We start from the raw sequence: 20484 nt of genomic DNA, 5'->3' as shown, positions 1-20484 counted from the left end.
TTCATTTGTTACTTCTGTAAAATTAGAAATCCAAATGTAAGAAGCTTTCAGTATTAAACCATTTCCTGTAGTTACTACGATATTTTGACTGTAGTTACTATGATAACATTTTCTAAGGGCAGTATGATGGCGTATTTAGGTGCAAAAATAATTGTAATTATTTACAGGGTAAAATAATTTTAATTATATTAAGCAATGTCATTTTTAACAGACTGTATTCAGTAAAGTTCTGTGCTGTAGTTACAGGAAATACGACTTAAGTTCACAGATTGTAGGACTGTTGTAATTCCTTATCATAATGAATTTACAGCTTTGACTTCACTGGAATATAAAGGCCAGACGTTGTTTTCAAGGTCAAAAAAGTATGTTTCCATAATGTACTTGAAGTGCTATATTTTCGCGCACTAATTTTGTACTCAATATACTAAAAGTGATAATTTAGTACTTCTTAAGTGTATAATTAAGTGTACTCAACTGTGCTATTTTGGGACATTATGAATATGGACTAAAATGTGCTTTTAACATACTATTTCTGTATTTAATTACCAATTGAACCATCTTTACAAGTGTACTACAAGTAGTGATTAAATACAGAAATAGTATGTCAAAAGCACATTTTAGTCCATATTCATAATGTCCCAAAATAGCACAGTTGAGTACACTTAGTTGAACACTTAAGAAGTACTAAAGAATAACTTTTAGTATATTAAGTACAAAATTAGTCTGCACTTTAAATACATTAAGGAAGTGTAATTTTGTAACCTGGGTTGTATGATTTGTTTTATCCACAGGTCGAATTTGTGAAACGCGATGTTCCCGTCTTTGAGCTGGATGTCGGAAGGATCTCGGATGCTCTTCATGGAAGTCTGGATCCGTCCATTTTATCCATGTTTCAGGAGAAGAGGCTGACGGAGAGCGTGGAGAGCGAGGCGTCGCTGCTGTCCGCTCTGACCGAGATGTTGGACAGCGTGGACGTCGAGACACTGTCGCCATTCGACACGCTGCCGGACGCAGACATCTTCTCGGCTCAGAAGAGTTCGGATCACACGGTTAGTCCACATGGACAGAACTTGATTTAGTTACAATATCATCAATATCGTTATTGCGATAAACTATTGCGGTCACAATCAATGAATCAACATTTATTGGCCAAGTGGTGTGAAGCATCCAATTTCAAACACTGAAAGTGCATTATATAGAGGAATTTACTTTAAAATGTACAACATTTTCATTTTTTCCAATTCTTCATGTCTTTTTTTTTTTTTTTTTAAATAACACAATAAATATTGTATCATGGACATCATATCGCGATATTATCGTATCGTGAGATTTTGATATTGTTACATCCCTATTGTTTAGTGTTGCAAAAAAAACATAAACTTGTTTAGTTATTTACTTTTGTCAAACGTGTTTCCATCACAGCTCAGGAATCTGCTTTATTTGAAGCAGTCGTCACCGGATCGGCCCAAAACCTCTCCACAAGCAGCTGTAAAGACGTCAGGAAGAGTAAGTTTCACTCCCAGCTGATGATAGAAGAAGTCAAACCAGAAATTTCTCTAAATCACACTGTTGTTCAGTTGTGTTAGCAGAAAAAAACTAACCGATAACCGATTAATTGGCCAGTTGTTTAAAACTAGTAACTAGTAAAATAGTGCTAACTAGGAATTAAAAAAATCACTTAATGAATAAGTAATAATAAAGTAGTTTTATTTAGTGATTTATAAAGTATTGTTATGAAATATACTATTTTAAATTATGTACAAGAAGAGAGAATAAAATAGCTAGAAAAAATATTTAATCAATAATTTTCACATTCGGTACTTTTATTAATTTTCTATAATAATAATAAAATAAATCTTTTGCTAGTTTTATACATAACTACTTTTATAAGATTGTTTTGTAACAAAAATCTGAAAATGGAAATGTTTAATATTTTATATATATAAAATATATATATATGCTTCATCACACATTATTTTAATTTTATTAAATATTTAATCAATTTACAAGAAAACATTAACATTTTTAATATCTAATTTTCACATGACATGTAAAAATTTTTTATTACGTAAAATATATAATTCATATTATATGTATTTTACCCTGGTTTTTCTGTTGCACATAATTACTTTTAAAACTATATTATTTTGTGCACAAACATTCTCAAAGTGTATATATATATATATATATATATATATATATATATATATAAACACAGTACAGGCCAAAAGTTTGGAAACATTACTATTTTTAATGTTTTTGAAAGAAGTTTCTTCTGCTCATCAAGCCTGCATTTATTTGATCAAAAATACAGAAAAAACAGTAATATTGTGATATATTATTACAACTTAAAATAATAGTTTTTAAATGTATTATACTTTAAATGATCATTTATTTCTGTGATGCAAAGCTGAATTTTTAGGATCATTATCACATGATCCTTTAGAAATCATTCTAATATGATGATTCATTATCAAAGTTGGAAACAGTTCTGCTGCTTAATATTTGTTCAGAACATGTGATACTTTTTTAGGATACTTTGATGAATAAAAAGTAAAAAAAAAAAAGAAGCTATGTTTTTAAAATATAAATATTTAGTAATAACAATATACACTACTGGTCAGTAATTTGGGGTCAGTAATTGTTTTTTCTTTCTTTTTTTAAAATAAAATCAATACTTTTATTCAGCAAGGATGTGTTAAATTGATAAAAAGTGATAAAGAAAATACATTATTAGAATATATATTATTAGAAGTTTTTTTTTTTTTTTTAATAAATGCAGTTGTTTTTAACCTTTTATTGATCAAATATATGAGACAGCAGAACTGTTTCCAACACTCATAATAAATCAGAATATTAGAATGATTTCTAAATGATCATGTGATCGACTGATGTGTGACACTGAAGCTGGAGGAATGATGCTGAAAATTCAGCTTTGCATCACAGGAATAAATTATTATTTTAAAGTATATTCAAATAGAAAACTATTATTTTAAGTTGTAATAATATATCACAATATTACTGTTTTTTCTGTATTTTTGATAAAATAAATGCAGGCTTGATGAGCAGAAGAAACTTCTTTCAAAAACATTAAAAATAGTAATGTTTCTAAACTTTTGGTCTGTACTGTATATGTATGTATATATATTTAATGTAAATTAAATAATTTAATTAAAATGTTTTCAAAGCAAGGTTACAGTCATTGTTGTATAATCAATGTTGTTACTTAAAATAAAGCATTTACAGAAACAAACTAAAAAAAAAAAAAAACAGTGTTTAAATATAAATCTTCAGGATTTCTGAACCAGACTTCCAAGTCAAAAATAATGACAGTAAAACAAATAAACCCCTCAAACCTCTAGTTGTGTCTCAATGTTTGTGTGTTTTATTTCTTCTCTTCTTCAGGAGGTCGTGATGTCAGACAGACAGTTGAGACCCCGTCGGATTTTAGCGACCCAGACTAAGATTTTACATCACAAGAGCCGATCCCTGAGAACCTTCCGGATCGAATCCCAGCCGATATTCCTACAAGACTGTCAGGAAGTCCTTGCAGATTTAGTGAGACACATGCATCCGTACTGCATCAGGACACACCTGGAGAAAGAGAGGCGTGTGTCTGCGGAGCAGGAAGAGGAGGAGTTTGTTGATGTAGAAGGTTACGAGGAACAGGACGAGAACATTCTGGACCAATCAGAAGCCTTGAGTCCAAATGCACAGAAACAAAATGCCACATCTTCAGACCAAACCGATAAGACGACACCTAAACGCAGCGCTTTAGTCAAAACCAGCGATGCTTTACGAGTGAAGAAAACAGTGACTTTTGCATTAAACTTAATCTGCGTTCACGAGATTCCTCCAGACGATGATGAGATTTACTCTGACATCACTTCCCCTCAGAAGCCCAAAGCGCTCAGTCTAGACCAGTACCGTCTCCTCAGACAGAAGAAGCCAGCTCTGGAGGAGAAACCAATGGACTTTCGAACCAAATGGCCTTCGCTTCACGAGCTTCCCAAGGAGCTTCCTCCGATCCTGCCGAAGCTGGATCCACACACACCTCAATCCCAGCCGCTGGGAATCTCTCGTCTCTCTCGGAAAGATGCAAGGAAGGCTGTAGGTCTTTGCATCGACCCTCCAAACCCGGTTTTAGTGCCCTTGAAACCCACACGACAGCCCATAATCTCAGCCTCAGAACCAGATGCATGTGTTTCTTGTGAAGAGGTTCGAGTCTCTGAGGACGAACCCGAAGCTTCAGAAAGGAGACAGAAGCAGACGACGTGTGGAGCAATCGGTGAGCAGAACGTCTGGTTTAAATAGGTTTAAATACAATAATCAATTAAAATGCTTTCAAGGCAAGGCTGTTTTTGTAAACTGAACCCATACAAAAATATTGTATTTCGTTCCTTGGAACTAAATGAGCATTAACTGAAATACAATAAAATATTAAAAAGTATTTATTTTGTTTCGGTTGGTTGCCAAAGCTTAATCAAGTTGAACTGGGTTTTCATTTAGTTTTATTTGATGTAATAAAACAACTATAACCATAACTGAAATAAAAAAATGTATAATAACAAAACGGAAATTTTTGAAATAACAGAAACTATTATATATAAATATATATTTTTTAATAAAAACTAAATAGACTCAAATGTAAAACATATAGAATAAATTATTTTTAAAGGTTTAGCTAAAATTAAAAACAAATATAAAATATATATATATATACACCAATAAAAATGACAAGGAACATAATAAAGAAAATTTAAAAGAATATGAATAGTAACTAAATAAATCTATCTGTTTGATGTAGTAAAATAACTAAAAATAAAACGGAAATAAAAATAATTAAAAATAAATAAAAAAATAAAATATATAAATATAAAAAACTATTAATTTAAAACATTAAGAAAAACTATCAGAGAAACTAAATAGACTCAAATAAAATAAAATAATATAAAATAATAATACTCTTAAAAGGTTTAGCTAAAATTAAAAGCAAATATAAAAACAATGTTTACAGAATAATTATATAAATATATATATGTGTGTGTGTGTGTGTGTGTGTGTAAAAACTAAACAAAAGCTACATACAAACATTGTAAAAAAAAAATATATATATATATATATATATATATTAAACTGACAAAAACAACAAGATTACTAAAACTTAAAAATTAAAATAAGGGGGGGGGGGGGGGTTCAAATGATTTCTGTAAAAAGTACAGTAGTATATTCGTGATCCTAAAATAAAAGTGTGAAAGTGTTTAATGCGGTGTGTGTTTTGCAGGGATTGAAGCCGCTGATCTGACCAGCCTTCTGGAGCAGTTCGAGACGCAAGGTAAATGATAAATGCAGGTCGGTTTATGATCGCGTGTAATTATCAAGACACTATCAGCTCATTTACATCAGATCAGATAAGAACAGGGTGCTTTATCAGCATTGAATCATTTCAGTCCATAAAAGCTTATCTTGCCTCTTGCTTTCAGATTGAATTGATTTGTCTCCTCGGGACAGAAGATGATATTGTCTCAGATTTAATGCAGTCAGAGACCAACACGGTCCCAGTGTTATTAAAGCAGAATTATTAAACTCTTAGTACTTATTTTGTTTATCCTCCAGGACTGACTCCACCCGCCACACCTCCACATCAGATCTGGAGGCCCCCGGCGTCGCTCAAAGGGACCAAACATGAATCCAGCAAACCCATCCAGATAATCGAACCTCGCCCACTGCCGCCCAGTAAAACTCACTCCAAACCATCACTTCCCAGCTCCTCTCCAGCGGTGAATCCCACTCGAGCGTTCCTGGACCACGACTACTGTGGGATTCAGAGCAGAGAGACGTCTTTAGCGCACACTGACGCTCTGTCTGGTTCAGTGCTGCTGTCTCCTGACAGCTCCCCCTGCAGGATGGAGGCGTTCCAGGAGGCGGAGTCTCTGAGGGGGCGGGGCTTGCACATCTCCGGCTCTCTGAGCCCATTGGACCGCGGGAGGCTGAAGAGGCGGGGCTATGATGACAGATACCGGCGCTCCAGCTCGAGGTCGTGCTCCTCGTGTTCTTCATCATCATCTTCTCGTTCCAGGTCTCGGTCGCCACCCAGAAAAAGGTAAATAGTCGCTGAAATGTTTTTTTTTTATTTTTATTTATTTATTTTTTTAATAGAGCTATTCAAGTCATTTAGTGATTTTTTTTTTTTTTTTCGTATCGCTCAAAAACTAAATACGATATTCCAAAAACGCACATTTAAATAGATGGATGGACACATAGCTAGTGATATCGTTATCGCAGTGAATACCAGAAATGATCGTGATAAGCCATCCCTATTATTTAATAACGTCTGTGGCTTTAGGTACAGGCCCAGGAGGCGTTCAGGAAGCAGTTCCTCCTCGCGCTCCAGTTCACGCTCGTCTTCTCGTTCTCCTCCTCGCAAGCGTGGATCTAGATCACGATCCGAATCGTCACACCGCTCTCGTTCAGGTTCGCGCTCGCCTGAGTCTCACTGCAGATGGACGAGGTGAGTGTGAACGCAGCAGAGGGATTCGTCTGCTGGTGATTGTGAGTCTAAATCAGTGGTTGTTCTCAGTCGCAGACAGAAGGAGCTCAACCGCAGACACGAGGAGGCTCGTAAACTCCAGCAGCAGAACGCCATCGTGAGTGGACCAGCGAATGTCTGGCTTTTTGTGTGTGTGTGTGTGTGTGTGTGTGATGACGTGTTTGATCTCCAGGAGGAGCGGAGGGTGGTGTATGTGGGAGGAATCCGTGGAAGCACGTCTCCGTCGGACCTCAGAGATCGATTCTCTCTGTTCGGGACGGTGGAGGACTGCACGGTGCATCTCAGGAGTCACGGGTGAGATTTACACAAATCACTACTGGAAGAAGAGCTCTTTCTTAAATACTCAATTCTTTTTTTATTTGACCATATTAATATTTATTATTTTTATTTATTAATTTAAATAGTTTTTGAGTTATTTTTAAGTTTTTTTTTTTTTTGTAGTAGTAATAATAATAATAATAATAATAATAATAATAATAATTGATGGTTTAATGTTTTAAAATGAACAAATTAATATGTATATACACACATTAAAATATAAATTTTAAAATTATAATTTAGCTGTTGTAGTGTAAAATATAATTATTTTTCTTAAATATTTGGTTTTATTTTATAGCGAAATACTACAATATTAATATTTCTTATTTTTATTTATTAATTGAGTTGTAGTTTGAGTCATTTTTATGTTTTTATTTAATAGTAGTAAAAATAATTGATGGTTTAATGTTTTAAAATGAACAAATAAATATATACACATTAAAATATAAATGGTAATATTATAATTTAGCTGTTGCAGTGTAAACATTTTTAATTTTTCTTAAAAATTTGGTTTTATTAGTAATAATAATAACTGATGGTTTAATGTTTTAAAATGAACAAATTTAATTAAATTAATCATTTAACTGTTGTAGTGTAAAATATAAGTATTATTTTTCTTAAACATTCAGTTTTATTTTACAATGAAATACTACAATATTATTTTTTTTTATATTGTTTTCATTTAGTAATTTTTGTTTTTAGGTAGTATTAATAATAGTAGTAATAATATATTAAATAACAGAGTAAGAGTTTTTTTTCCACAGCGAAATATTACAATAGTTTCTTTTTTACGTCTTCATTTAGTAGTGCACTATTTTACATACTCATTATTTAATGATAAGTAAAATATAAAACTGAAATACTAACCGTGTGGAATTTCATCATGATTTATCGTTAAACCGGTAATCGTTACATCCGTTTCAGAAAACAAGTGTTTGAGCTTCAGCTTGGCCTTCTGTAATCTGAGCTGATATATTTTCTCAGTGTGTTATTCTCTCCTCGTAGAGACAACTACGGCTTCATCACGTATCACAGCACAGACGATGCTTACGCTGCTATTGAGAACGGCAGTAAACTGAGGCGTCCAGACGAGCTGCCCTTCGACATCTGCTTCGGCGGCAGACGACAGTTTTGCACATCCAACTATGCAGATTTAGGTTGGTCTCCTGAACGATTTCATATTAATTTACTTATTCTGTAGTGCTGGTCTTTTCAGCTGATGTGAGGAGGTTGCATTGTCTGTTAAGCATAACGAAGTGAAGGCACATTGACTTAAAGCTGCATGATTAATTGAAATAAAACCTTAAACGCAACATGTTTTTTTGTGTTTTTTTATTTATATTAATATACTATATAAAAAAATATTTAACTATTTATATATATATATATATATATATATATTTGTTTTAAGTGGTAGTAATAATAATAATCAATGGTTTAACGTCTAAAAATTATTAAAATTAGTACAACAATAAATAGGAATAATGATAGAAAATTTACAGTTTATCATTATTATATATTTTCCCTAAATATTACATTTTTATTATACAGTGTAATATTATTATTATTATTTTTAGTCATTTTAGTTTTTAATAGTAATAATTACATCTGCGTTTAACATTTGAAAAATTAAAAGATTATGACATGAGTAGCAGTATTGTACTTTGAAGTAACTACTGTACTATAAAATAAATAGAAATAATATTTTTAAATACTCTTTTGTTTTGTTTTTAAATATTACAATACTAATATTTCTTATTTGATCTATTTAGTAATTAGTTTTTATTTACTAGTAGTAATAATAATAAATGATTATTTTATAGCTATATTGTATTTTTTTGCCATAAAAATAGCCTTTGATGCTGACATGGCATTAAATTAAAATCTACTAAACTATATTTATAGCTATATTAAAATATATTGTTTTGGGATATATATATATATATATATATATATATATAAAAAATCACAAATTTCAAATTTTTTATTAGAAAAATCACAATTAGTTTTTTTTCACCAATCCTGGAGCCCTACTGTTAATGATTTGTGTAATGCATTCTAAACATCAGGATGTTTTGGTTTATTTCTTATTCTGTCCTTTAGATTCCAATCGAGATGTGGCTCCAACATCCAGGAGCCGATGTGAGCCGTTCGACTTCGACACGCTGCTGAATCAAGCTCAGAGAGGACGGAAGATGAGATGTTCAAGAATCAGAGATGCTGATTTCACCACTGACCAGCTTAAACGACCAATTTAGCTGGTTCACATTCTGGGTTAAGTCCAAGTGAAGCTCTATCCGGGAATAATGGACAATCACATGCTGCACAGAAGAGCTGCGCTTGAGCTTGATCTGGAAAAGCTGTTTTGTTGTTGTTTATTGTTCTGTTGGACTTCACTAAACTGGCTTTGCCTTCATCTCTTTCTTACTTGACACTTAAAACCCTACTTTTTCCTCATTAAATGTTGTACATAAGAATGAAATGGCATTTAAGGATGAAATCATCATTATGAAAGCAAATATAACATGCTTTGTCCTTTATATATATATATATATATATATATACATAGGCTGATATATAAGTGAAGTGATACCAAAAACACATTCCCTTTGTTTATACCTGAATAAAAAGGTTTATGTGCTAATGAAGGATTTCTGTTCTTTTACACTGAACTCAAAACGCTGTAAATTTGATCATGTATTCTATATGTCAAAATAAAAGATGTTTGACAGAATGGGTTGTAATTCTGATATGTGTAGTGTTTGTGGTTAGTGGGTGATGTTAATATGAATGTTTGGGTCCTCTGGATCCACAATAATCACCAAATGTGAAGTGAATAGAAAAGTTATTGCAGATTAATCATCAGAGAATTCATCGAATATCCGCAGATCGTACTCACGGATTGTTTTCCCGCCTAAAACGATGTCACGTGACGGAGGGCGACGTAGGCAACGGAAAAAAACAGATTAATTACCATTTAAAACGATATTCCCCAAAAACATGTCTAGCTTGAAAGATTATTTGGAAGAAACGAAGAATGAATGACTGGTGGTATATATTTTCTTAATGATTATCAGTTTGTTATTGTATAAATTCGTCACGTTCCTCAAACCAATGTTTAAGTTCCTTTATGTGCACTTCAGCGTTATATTTAAACATTTCAAAGGCACATTTGACAACTATTCATGCAGTTATAATATAGTTTGAAATGTAGTGACTTTTGATCACATTCAGATAGTTTAATCGTAGATTTACCTCAAACAGCTGTAGAGTTGACGGTTTGATGAGCAGAAAGTGGGCGGGGCCACGCGCAGACGGTGGGCGGGTTTTACTTGACAGCTGTTGAAGCGCGCATGCGCGACGGGGTGACCACGAGTTTAATAAGGAAGCAGAGAGATCATAAACATGAACATTATTTTAAAAGCGGTGTCAGTTCAGTGCCGTCAGATGCACAGAACTCGGTTCAGATCCATTCAAGAGCGCAGAGAGCGATCATCTACATGCTTGTGACAATCCCCTGATCTTTAGATCTGCTGCAAAACCAGGAATCATATCCAAGAAATCCAAGATGTTCCTCAGTGGAGTCGTCGAGGGTGAGTGAGACACCAAAAACATATGATTTAACATAAAATAATGTAATATGATCATTCTTCAAATATAACGATACAATAAATTATTCATGTTAATGCTATTATAATGTAATACTTTTATTTAAAAATTAAATTTACAATAGTAATATTTGTATTGTCTTTACTTAGTATTTTTTTTATATTTCGCGGTAAAATATTTTAAAATAAATATGTTCTCATTTAGTTATTTATTTTTAGCAGCAGTATATTATTATTAATAATCATAATAATTATTATTATTTTACTTTCTAGTAAGATATTACGATAATAATATTTTATTTAGTAATTATTTATTTATTTTGTAGCCATAGCAGTATATATATATATATATATATATATATATATATATATATATATATATATATATATATATATATATATTATTATATATATATATATATATATTATTATTATTATATATATATTTTTTTTTTTTATTGCAATATTTATATTATTGCATAAATGTAGACAAATCGTGCAGCCCCAAAAGTGCAGCATATCCGAATTTTAATTTAATAAGCACAGCTGTATGAAGTGACCTTTGTGTGCTGCAGGGTTTTATGGGAGGCCGTGGACTATGAGCCAGAGGAAAGAGCTCTTCAGGAGGTGAATGAACCGCTCTTATCACATGCCATCAGCTCTTATCAGCTCATTACTCTCACTTCTTCTCTGTGTGTGCGTGTTATAGAGAGCAGAAATGGGGTTTGAACGCATATCTATATGCCCCAAAAGATGATTACAAACACCGGATGTACTGGAGGGATCTGTATTCACTGGAGGAAGCAGGTGACAATAAGTGAAGCTGCGCACTCATGCATTCAGCAGACACTATTATCCAGAACGACTTACACTGCATTCAGTTATATATAAAAAAAAATAGGGGGGTGGGGACATGCTATTTAAGTGTATCTTAAATAATAATTCATATTTCATTATTTTAAGAGTTAAATATTAAGATTTTTTTCTATTAAAAATATTGTAAAAAATTAAAAAACATTTTATTTTCGTTTAATGACATAATTTTTTTTTAATTAATGCATTTGAATATAATATAATTGGTTATAATTCAAAATTTATTTGTGGCCTGTAGAGGAGGGAAAACATGCTAAAACATAAGCATATCTTCAATAATAATTAATATTTTTTAAATAATTTTTATATTGAAATGTTAAGAAATAACTTTATTAAAATGTATGTTAAAATGTAAAAACTATTATATATTTATTATTATGTGTTTAATGGCATAATTTATTTTTAAAAAATTTATACATTTTAATATAATATAATTGGATATAATGCCAAATTTATTTTGGGCTTTTTAAGCATATCTTCAATTATAATAAAAAAAAATTGTTCTAACATTTTTATATTGAAATGTAAAAACAATATTGTATTAAAAATAATGCAAAAGTTAAAAAACAATTATGTTTTAATTTATTTAAAATAAATGTATGCATTTTAATATAATATAATTGGATATAATGCAAAAAATACTTTGGCTTGTAGAGAAGGGCGGGCGAAAACATGCTATTTAAGCATATCTTCAATAATAATTAATGTTTTTAAAAAGTTTTTTATATTGAAATGATAAGAAATAACTTAATAAAGTTTGTTAACAAAAGTACTGCTGATTAACCAGAATAGAAATATTCATGTTTCTTGCTTAGTTAAAAATACAGAATTATGTTAGACATTTTTGCTTGCACTCTGTGCCTGACTACAAGGATTTAAAAGGTTTTAAACATTGCATTTCAATGAGTAATGTATTGTATTTCTAATTGTAATTTAAAAGAGAGTAGTTTCTGAAGATGAGGTGCTTGGTTGTGTCTTCCAGAGCAGCTGATGACGCTGATCTCCGCTGCTAAGGAGCGTAACGTGGAGTTCATCTATGCCATCTCTCCAGGGCTGGACATCACCTTCTCGAACCCTAAAGAGCTGACGGCGCTCAAGAGGAAGCTCAGCCAGGTGCAGACCGCTGGAAACAATCACATCTCTCATTACTAGGGATGAAAGGATATATTGAAACTGAAGCTGGAGTTTCCTTCTAAAGAAAAGCTTGAATTACTGACAGCTAGAGGTTTAAACACAGTCCAGACTCCAAATATCTCTCTCAAGTCTAGAAATTGTGATTTCTCAGTGTCATTATTATTCTCTTGTAATGAGTTTGTCTTCCTCAAAGCCCAGTGTGAGTGTCATCTGAGACCGTAGATCACTCATAAAAAGTGTCTGTCTGATCATGTATTGTGGATTGCATGCAGGTGTGTGGGTTCGGCTGCCGGTCGTTCGCGCTGCTGTTTGACGACATCGAGACGGAGATGTGTCCGGCTGATAAAGAGGCGTTCAGCTCGTTCGCTGAAGCTCAGGTGTCCGTCACTAACGAGGTGTTTCTGCACCTGGACGAGCCACACACCTTCCTCTTCTGCCCCACCGGTAAAATACAACTCTTACAGAAACATCACACCTGACCCTGGAGCACAAAACAGTCACACGGGTCAAAGGTCAAGCTGAATAAATCATCTCTCCATTGATGTGTGGTTTGTTCGAAGGACAGTATTTTTCTGAGATACAACTATTTGAAAACCTGGAATCTGAGGGAGCAAAGAAATCTAAATATTGAGAAAATCATCTTTAAAGGAACACTCCACCGTTTTTTGAAATAGGGCTTATTCACATTATTTCCTACATTTAGATAGGTGGGCAAATGCATTTTTGCGTCAGTGCATGCATTGTTTTAGTTTGACTGGGTCGGCGTTAGCTTAGCTTAGCACAATGAATGGAATCCTTTGTTGCCAGCTAGCATGGCCTGAGTAAAAGTGATCAAAAAATAAAAAAAACCCCACCTAATTACTTCTTGTGGCCTGCGTATTCACAACGAGTACAAATAGCGATCCAGATTAACACTAGGTGATTTCCTAGGCAGATATTGACTTGGGACTATATTATGGGGAAGCACAGGCGAAGCACTGCTACTTCGGTGCAGAGATATCACGCAACACATGAAATCCCACGAATTCCGTCAACATAGCGGCGTGCAACGCGTCAAAAAAACAGAAGAAGAAGAACATACCGGCGTGACCTGCACCGAGAGTCTTAGCTTTTGGATGATTTATTTTGAGAAGTTACAGCAAACATGGTTATTACCTGCATAGCAAAAGGTTGTGAGAACAAGCAAAGGACATACACGAATGTAATGTTTCACAGAATTCCACCTAATGTGGAACTGAGAAATAAATGGCTAGCAGCTCTGGAGATCTGTAGTTCAACGCCTCTAAACAAAATAAAGCAGTATCGTGTTTGCGAAGAACTTTGACTACTTTGAAAACACAGGAAGAACAAAGTGCACATGTGAATTGTCTTTTATTTCTCTTCCTATATAACCTATATTGCCTGTGAAAACATCAACTCTATGTGAATACAGCTATAATATGGGTCGATCTATACATGCGTCATGATTAAAATAATCACTTACTCTGTGGACAGCTGTCCATTTGGTCCATTCGGCGTGGGGCGTTTTCTCCAGTTCACTTTGTCACATCGGAAAAAAAAATCGAGTACTGCAGAATGGATCAGCGCCGTGAAATCCTCTGTAGATGTGACACAACTTCGGGCACGCTCATCTTGATCTGACGTGTTGAGCCGGGTCATCAATGGCAAAAACATGTCCCACTCTCTACAGCATAGACACTCTATTTCCGTCGGCATAGATTGGCATATTCCCCCACATTCACACCACCAGTTCATGTTTGCTCTCATCACGAGCGATCGCAACCTCCTCCTCCTGTCGTTCTATTTCCAAAGCACGCAGCTCGTCTTCTGTAAACTCTGGTTCATATAGGTATGGTTCTGGTTCTTGACTGTCTGAGAAGTCACCCTCTTCGTCTCTCTCAAAATCAGCCATGTTCATCGCCATTCGTGTACTGTAAGGAAAATAGCCAGGCAGCTACTATTCACGCCGGTATGTTGACGGAAGTCGTGGGATTTCATGTGTTGCGTGATATCTCTGCGCCTAAGCAGCAGTGCTTCGCCTGTGCTTCCCCATAATATAGTCCCAAGTCAATATCTGCCTAGGAAATCGCCTAGTGTTAATCTGGATCGCTATTTGTACTCGTTGTGAATACGCAGGCCACAAGAAGTAATTAGGTGTTTTTTTTTTTATTTTTTGATCACTTTTACTCAGGCCATGCTAGCTGGCAACAAAGGATTCCATTCATTGTGCTAAGCTAAGCTAACGCCGACCCAGTCAAACTAAAACAATGCATGCACTGACACAAAAATGCATTTGCCCACCTATCTAAATGTAGGAAATAATGTGAATAAGCCCTATTTCAAAAAACGGTGGAGTGTTCCTTTAAAGTTGTTCAAATGAAGCTCTTAGCAATGCATATTACTAATCACAAATGAAGTTTCAGGACCATCATTCCCAGTTTTGATTGTTTCTTTAATGCACGATAAACTGAAGAACTAAAACTCAACTAAAAGGATGATTGTTTCCGGGCATGTCTCTGGTTTGTGCAGATTACTGCGCTGCGTTCTGCTCTCCTAGCGTGCTGCTGTCTGCATATCTGAACACGGTCGGTGAGAAACTCAACGCTGGGATCGACATCCTCTGGACAGGTAACATCACCAATATTAATGCATTTGGCAGATGCTTTTATTTAAAGTGACTTGCATTGCATTCAGAGTCTGCATTTGATCAGTGCATGATGCATTCCCTGCGAATCAAACCCATGCTACTGCGATGAGAAATCTGAACTTAATGCATGAATGCATCGTAATGGAAGGGGCGTGAAGGCAGTTTTTTGACATGCATAACATGCTTGTGTCCTGTCAGGGCCGAAGGTGGTGTCCCAAGACATCAGTGTGGTGTCTATAGAGGAGGTGTCCGCTGTTCTGAGGAGACCGCCGGTCATCTGGGACAACATCCACGCTAACGACTACGACCCGCAAAGAATGTTCCTGGGACCCTTCAAGAACCGGCCCACCGAGCTCATCCCTAAACTCAGAGGCGTCCTCACAAACCCCAACTGTGAATTTGAGCTTAATTTCGTGGCTGTTCACACGCTGGCCACCTGGTGCAGCTCGGGACAGAAAGACGTCTCTATGGGTAAAGATCGCTTCTGTTCACACCGCATTTAGTTTGCATCATTTATTAAAGTCCATCTGTGTGTGACATGATGTCATCGCTCCACAGATGGAGACGATCAGGGCTCGGACTACAGCCCCCATGAGGCTTTGCGGCTGGCGCTCTCTGATTGGCTGGTTGAGTTGGGCCGAGCAGATCAACCTGATGGTAAATAAACTACTTTGGTTTCATGTGTGACAGGGTTATTTATTTACTTATTGATGTTTCAGGTAGTTGCCAAGGAAACATTTTATTTTTTTGAAGTACAAAACATGAATAAATAAAACTATATATATAAAAAACACTGATAAAAATTATAATGATAATTAACTTCAAATGAGAACAGAATTTTTTTTAAAATATATATATATATATGAACTATATATGAAGATATGAAGCTTTTAATTGAACACAAATCATAATTAGAATCAATCAGGACATATTTAATCTTGAATCTCACAAAACCACAATTAAAAAAATAAAAGAAAGTTCCTAGATGATGCCTATTTTTAGCACTCTTAATGTTTTCTGCTTTATTTTCCTGCTATCTGCTCACATATATCTGGAAAATCTCATTATTATAATGAAAACTAATTATTTAAACGTTGTATTTTTCAATATTTGTTAAAATTCTGATTTAAAACCACGATTTATTTTTATATATGTTTTCGGTTTTCATCATGATTTCAGTTAGTTTCAGTAATTTTGTTGTGTTTTTATCATTTTTATTAGATGTCAATATATTTAATTATTTGGGTTATCTTAGTACTTCAAATGAAACTTAAATGGGTTAGATTTTATATTTAAAGTACTGAAAATAAATGTGTTTTTAATGGCTTTAGATAATGGATAATAACTCTCACTTTTTGCACTTTTTGTGCTTAATTGTGATATTATGCACATGTGTGTCCCTGCAGCACAGAAGCAGTCATCAGTGTCACAGACGTATATTTGTAGAAATAGACAACAATACATTGAATGAGTCAAAATTATAGATTTCTCTTTTATGCCAAAAATCATTAGGATATTAAGTAAAGATCATGTTCCATGAAGATATTTAGTAAACTTCCTACCGTAAATATATCAAAACTTCATTTTTGATTAGTAATATGCATTGCTAAGAATCCATTTGAACAACTTTAAAGATGATTTTCTCAATACTCAGATCTTGTGCTCCAGGGTCACACAATAGATTCCCGAGCGATCGTTCAGTTGTCTCTGTGCTCAGGTGCAGGAGAGGGCCGCTCTAAACGCAAGGCGTCTGACGAGGAGCCGATGCAGACGGAGGGTTACGCTCCAGGACCCGGAGACAACCCTCTGTACACCGCTGAGCCGCTGACGCTGGACGACCTGATGCTGCTGTCCGAGCTCTTCTATCTGCCGTACGAACACGGAGCCACGGCCGTCCTCATGCTGCAGGAGCTGCACTGGCTGCGCACACACAGAGACACACAGGATCCGGAGCAGGTCACACACACACACACACACACACACACACAGACACACAGGATCCGGAGCAGGTCACACACACACACACACACAGATACACACACAGACACACAGGATCCGGAGCAGGTCTCCACACAAACACAATACAACACACATCTTATTTCTACAGCACATTTAAAACAACTGATGTTGACCAAAGTGCTTTCCAGCATCATTACACACAGTCACACAAACAAGATTCAGCATTAAAATGTAACACCTAGTCCCTCTAGTCACTTCTAAAAGGTCTACCATAAAGGTACAATTTCAGTCTAGACTTAAAAGCGTCCACAGACGGGAAATGAATGTGAACTGCGAGAGGATTCTATATCGTGTACACACACACACACACACACACACACATGCATGCACACACACACACACACACACACACATGCATGCACACACACACACACATGCATGCACACACACACACACATGCATGCGCACACACACAGATGCATACACTTACACACACACACACACACACACACACACACGCATGCATGCACACACACACACACACACACACACATGCATGCACACACACACATGCATGCATGCGCACACACACACACACATGCATGCACACACTTACACACACACAAACACACACTGTGTGTGGCTGCAGGGTACAGGATGGCGGCGGAGAGCGCAGGAGTTTGATGATATGTGCAGCGCTGTGGTGCGGATGTTCAACAGACTGTCCAACGTTCCCAACCGGATCGTCCTGTACGACCTCTACAACTACATCTGTGACATCAAGAGCGGCGTCACCATGGCCAAAGCCTTCGTCAAGACTCTGGGTGAGAGAGAGCAGACCGCCGGAGCCGCTCGCCCTTGGTGATCATCATCATAACACACCCCTCGTGTGTTTGTGTTGCAGGAGGTCAGACGCCTCACCCTGCCCTCGCTCTGACCGATGACCCCGAGCCCTGGGGCTTCAGAGGAGGACTGTCCGGAGAATTCCAGGTCCTCACCTTATATATTATATATAAGTATTATTGTTTTTGCTGTATGGTGTTAGCGAGGTTCTTCTGTTTGTGTTGATGTTCAGCGGATGCTGCCGTCTCACGGGATCCGTGACCTGTTTCGCAGTCCTCCGTCCACACGCGTGTACACCATACGACCCTTCACCCCTAGAGACCAGGTGACACGCTCTTAAAGAGACAGTCCTCCTCTAAACCAGCAGTTACTCACCTTCTTCACTTTAACATGTTCCATTTCCAAAAAAAGTTTGGAGTTAAATGTGTGTTATAAACTATACAAAAATGGCTAAAACATACATTTTCTAAAATATGTTTCAAAACATATTTACCTAAAAATATGTTCTACCAGTGTATATTGTGGCCATTTTATGTATGCTTTTGAAAATATATTAAAAAAATATTTTAAATTGCTTTTTTAAAAGTATTATAGTATCCTTATATTTCAGTTCAAGAAGATACATTCACATATGTCACATTTGAATTAAAATCAGCAAGTTAATAATGTTCTAAAATAGATGCTCACTGTTACAATATATACATATATAAAAAAAAAATCTAACATTAAGGCTACTGTAAAATCGAAAGTATATTTTCTTGCTGAAATGCATTTTGGTATTCATTTTGAGAGCAAATATTTTATAATGAATATACTATATTCATTGTTTAAAATGCATATCTTGGTGTCTGGGGTGATGTTTGTTGTCCAGACGGAGGTGCAGAAGATCTTTAAGGAGATGCAGGTCGAGACGCAGCAGAAGGTGGAGCTGTTTGGTGACCGGTGAGAGGAATACACCAGTTAGTTTGGTTAATTTAATCACTGAGCGCTTAATCGAAGCGGTTTCTGCATCTGCGTCAGGCTGGTGGAGGGTCACGTCACGCCGTCGCAGAACTGCAGTCTGATCCTAGACGACGCGGCTGGAGTTTGTGGTTATGCCTTCGCCCTCAGCGATGCCAAGACAGCCATGACTAAAGCTCAGGTACAGAAACAAACTCAAGTGTTAAAACCTCAGAAATGTCTTGATCTGACCCTTTGTCTTCCCTCCAGTATCCAGAGACGATGCTGCAGGATTTCCCCTCAGTCATGGCCGTTCAGATCCACTCCAGAGTTCCTGATCACAGCACGGCCAAGCGGCTGATTGAACAGATGCTGTCAGCGCTGAGAGACAGCGGTGAGTTTAACAACACTCTCCACCAATCAGAGTGCTGCGCTGACATCAGCAGCGTTACATTAGTCACCAGTCTCACCGCACTCTCAACAGTTGATCGTAGAACTGCACGATTAATCGCTAAAAGATCACAATCTCGATTTAGATATAACTTCTAAATCACAACGATTCACACATATCTATAAAACCTTTGAAAAAACTGAGAGAGCAAGAGAGAGCAGTTACCGTGTTTAGGTAAGAAACTGTTTTATTGTCATTCATGTTATCACAGAAATACTGGGATGAAATTTTATAAACACTGTGATCAAAAAAGAGCCAATCATCTAATTGGCGCTTCATATAATGCTTGTCAATTGCGTTGTCTCACCACTAGATGGCGACAAGTGACTGTTTAAAAATGTATTTGTTATTGACTCATTCAAGAGATTTGTTCAAAAACGCTGATTCATCCAGTAATGAAACAAGTATTTATGAGTGAGTCATTGAATCATTCACTCATCAATATAAAAAATTGGTTATTATATTTTAAATAAGCATATTCGGTTACATATTCAAATGTTTAATCATTTATTTAAATGAATTGTAAATAGACTGCAGCAATTAATATCTTTTTCTCACTTTATTTTGTTTAGTTTAGAATCGTGATCTCTATTTGTTACACACACACAAATTAATTCTCAAGTTATTCATTTTTTGTTTACAGGGTCTAAAGGAGTTTTCAGCGAGTTCAGATCCAACGACCGACGAATGTTCGACTTCCTAAAGACGCTGGATGTGTTTCAGGTGCAGAAAGTCGACGGGCTTCCGACCGACCTGATCATCATGGGAACTAAACTCTGACCATCTCACTGCTAATTAATGCTTTATAACTCATTCTGTGATTTAAATCCATGATTTAGTTTTTACTTTAGTGTAAAATCTGTTTAAAACCCAAAACATAAAGTAACACATTAAAAAAAAGTCTGAAATTAATAATAAATCTTTATTTGCATATTCATTTTAAATGTATTTTGATGTAATGTTTCACATAAATTTAAGACTATTAAACATATCCAGTGTAGTTTATACTCTAAAAAACACGAAAATCTAATAAAAAATAATATAATATAGTATGTTTTGAGGTGTTGTCGTTTTTAAAATAAAGGCAAATATATTTTTAAACAATTACTGGAATTATTCTCATTAGTGCATTTCTCAAACACATTTATTAATTATGCAGGGT

At 35.3% G+C, this 20484-nt stretch overlaps 2 protein-coding genes across 2 annotated transcripts; both read left to right on the top strand.

The window, feature by feature from the left end:
- Positions 1-782: 782 nt before the first annotated feature.
- Positions 783-9141, top strand: si:dkey-93h22.8 (uncharacterized protein LOC449943 homolog; the record flags this gene model as incomplete). Its single annotated transcript, XM_059537276.1, has 10 exons — positions 783-1049; positions 1423-1506; positions 3406-4288; positions 5285-5335; positions 5617-6103; positions 6347-6511; positions 6581-6647; positions 6723-6844; positions 7874-8025; positions 8972-9141. Coding segments are annotated over 10 exons (2433 nt in total), but the record flags the coding sequence as incomplete, so codon positions are not given.
- A 1080-nt stretch (positions 9142-10221) lies between these two features.
- Positions 10222-20268, top strand: ogal (O-GlcNAcase like). Its single transcript, XM_059537330.1, has 17 exons — positions 10222-10233; positions 10302-10461; positions 11052-11103; positions 11186-11283; positions 12332-12462; positions 12756-12927; positions 15013-15111; positions 15329-15601; positions 15689-15787; positions 16848-17086; positions 17739-17913; positions 17994-18079; positions 18165-18257; positions 18804-18874; positions 18953-19073; positions 19142-19265; positions 19966-20268. Exons 1-17 carry the CDS (start codon positions 10222-10224, stop codon positions 20100-20102), a joined length of 2142 nt encoding a protein of 713 aa, XP_059393313.1. The 3' UTR covers positions 20103-20268.
- Positions 20269-20484: the final 216 nt, after the last annotated feature.

Source organism: Carassius carassius, chromosome 44, assembly GCF_963082965.1.
Source record: "Carassius carassius chromosome 44, fCarCar2.1, whole genome shotgun sequence".
NCBI lineage: Eukaryota > Metazoa > Chordata > Actinopteri > Cypriniformes > Cyprinidae > Carassius > Carassius carassius.
Note: the sequence above shows the minus strand (reverse complement) of the source record. Positions and strands in the feature narration are given on the sequence as shown.

Coding starts and splice junctions, on each gene's coding strand:
- ogal (XM_059537330.1), top strand. Junction 12,928..15,012: donor CTTCCTCTTCTGCCCCACCG/GTAAAATACAAC, acceptor TGGTTTGTGCAG/ATTACTGCGCTGCGTTCTGC. Junction 19,266..19,965: donor GTCAGCGCTGAGAGACAGCG/GTGAGTTTAACA, acceptor TTTTGTTTACAG/GGTCTAAAGGAGTTTTCAGC.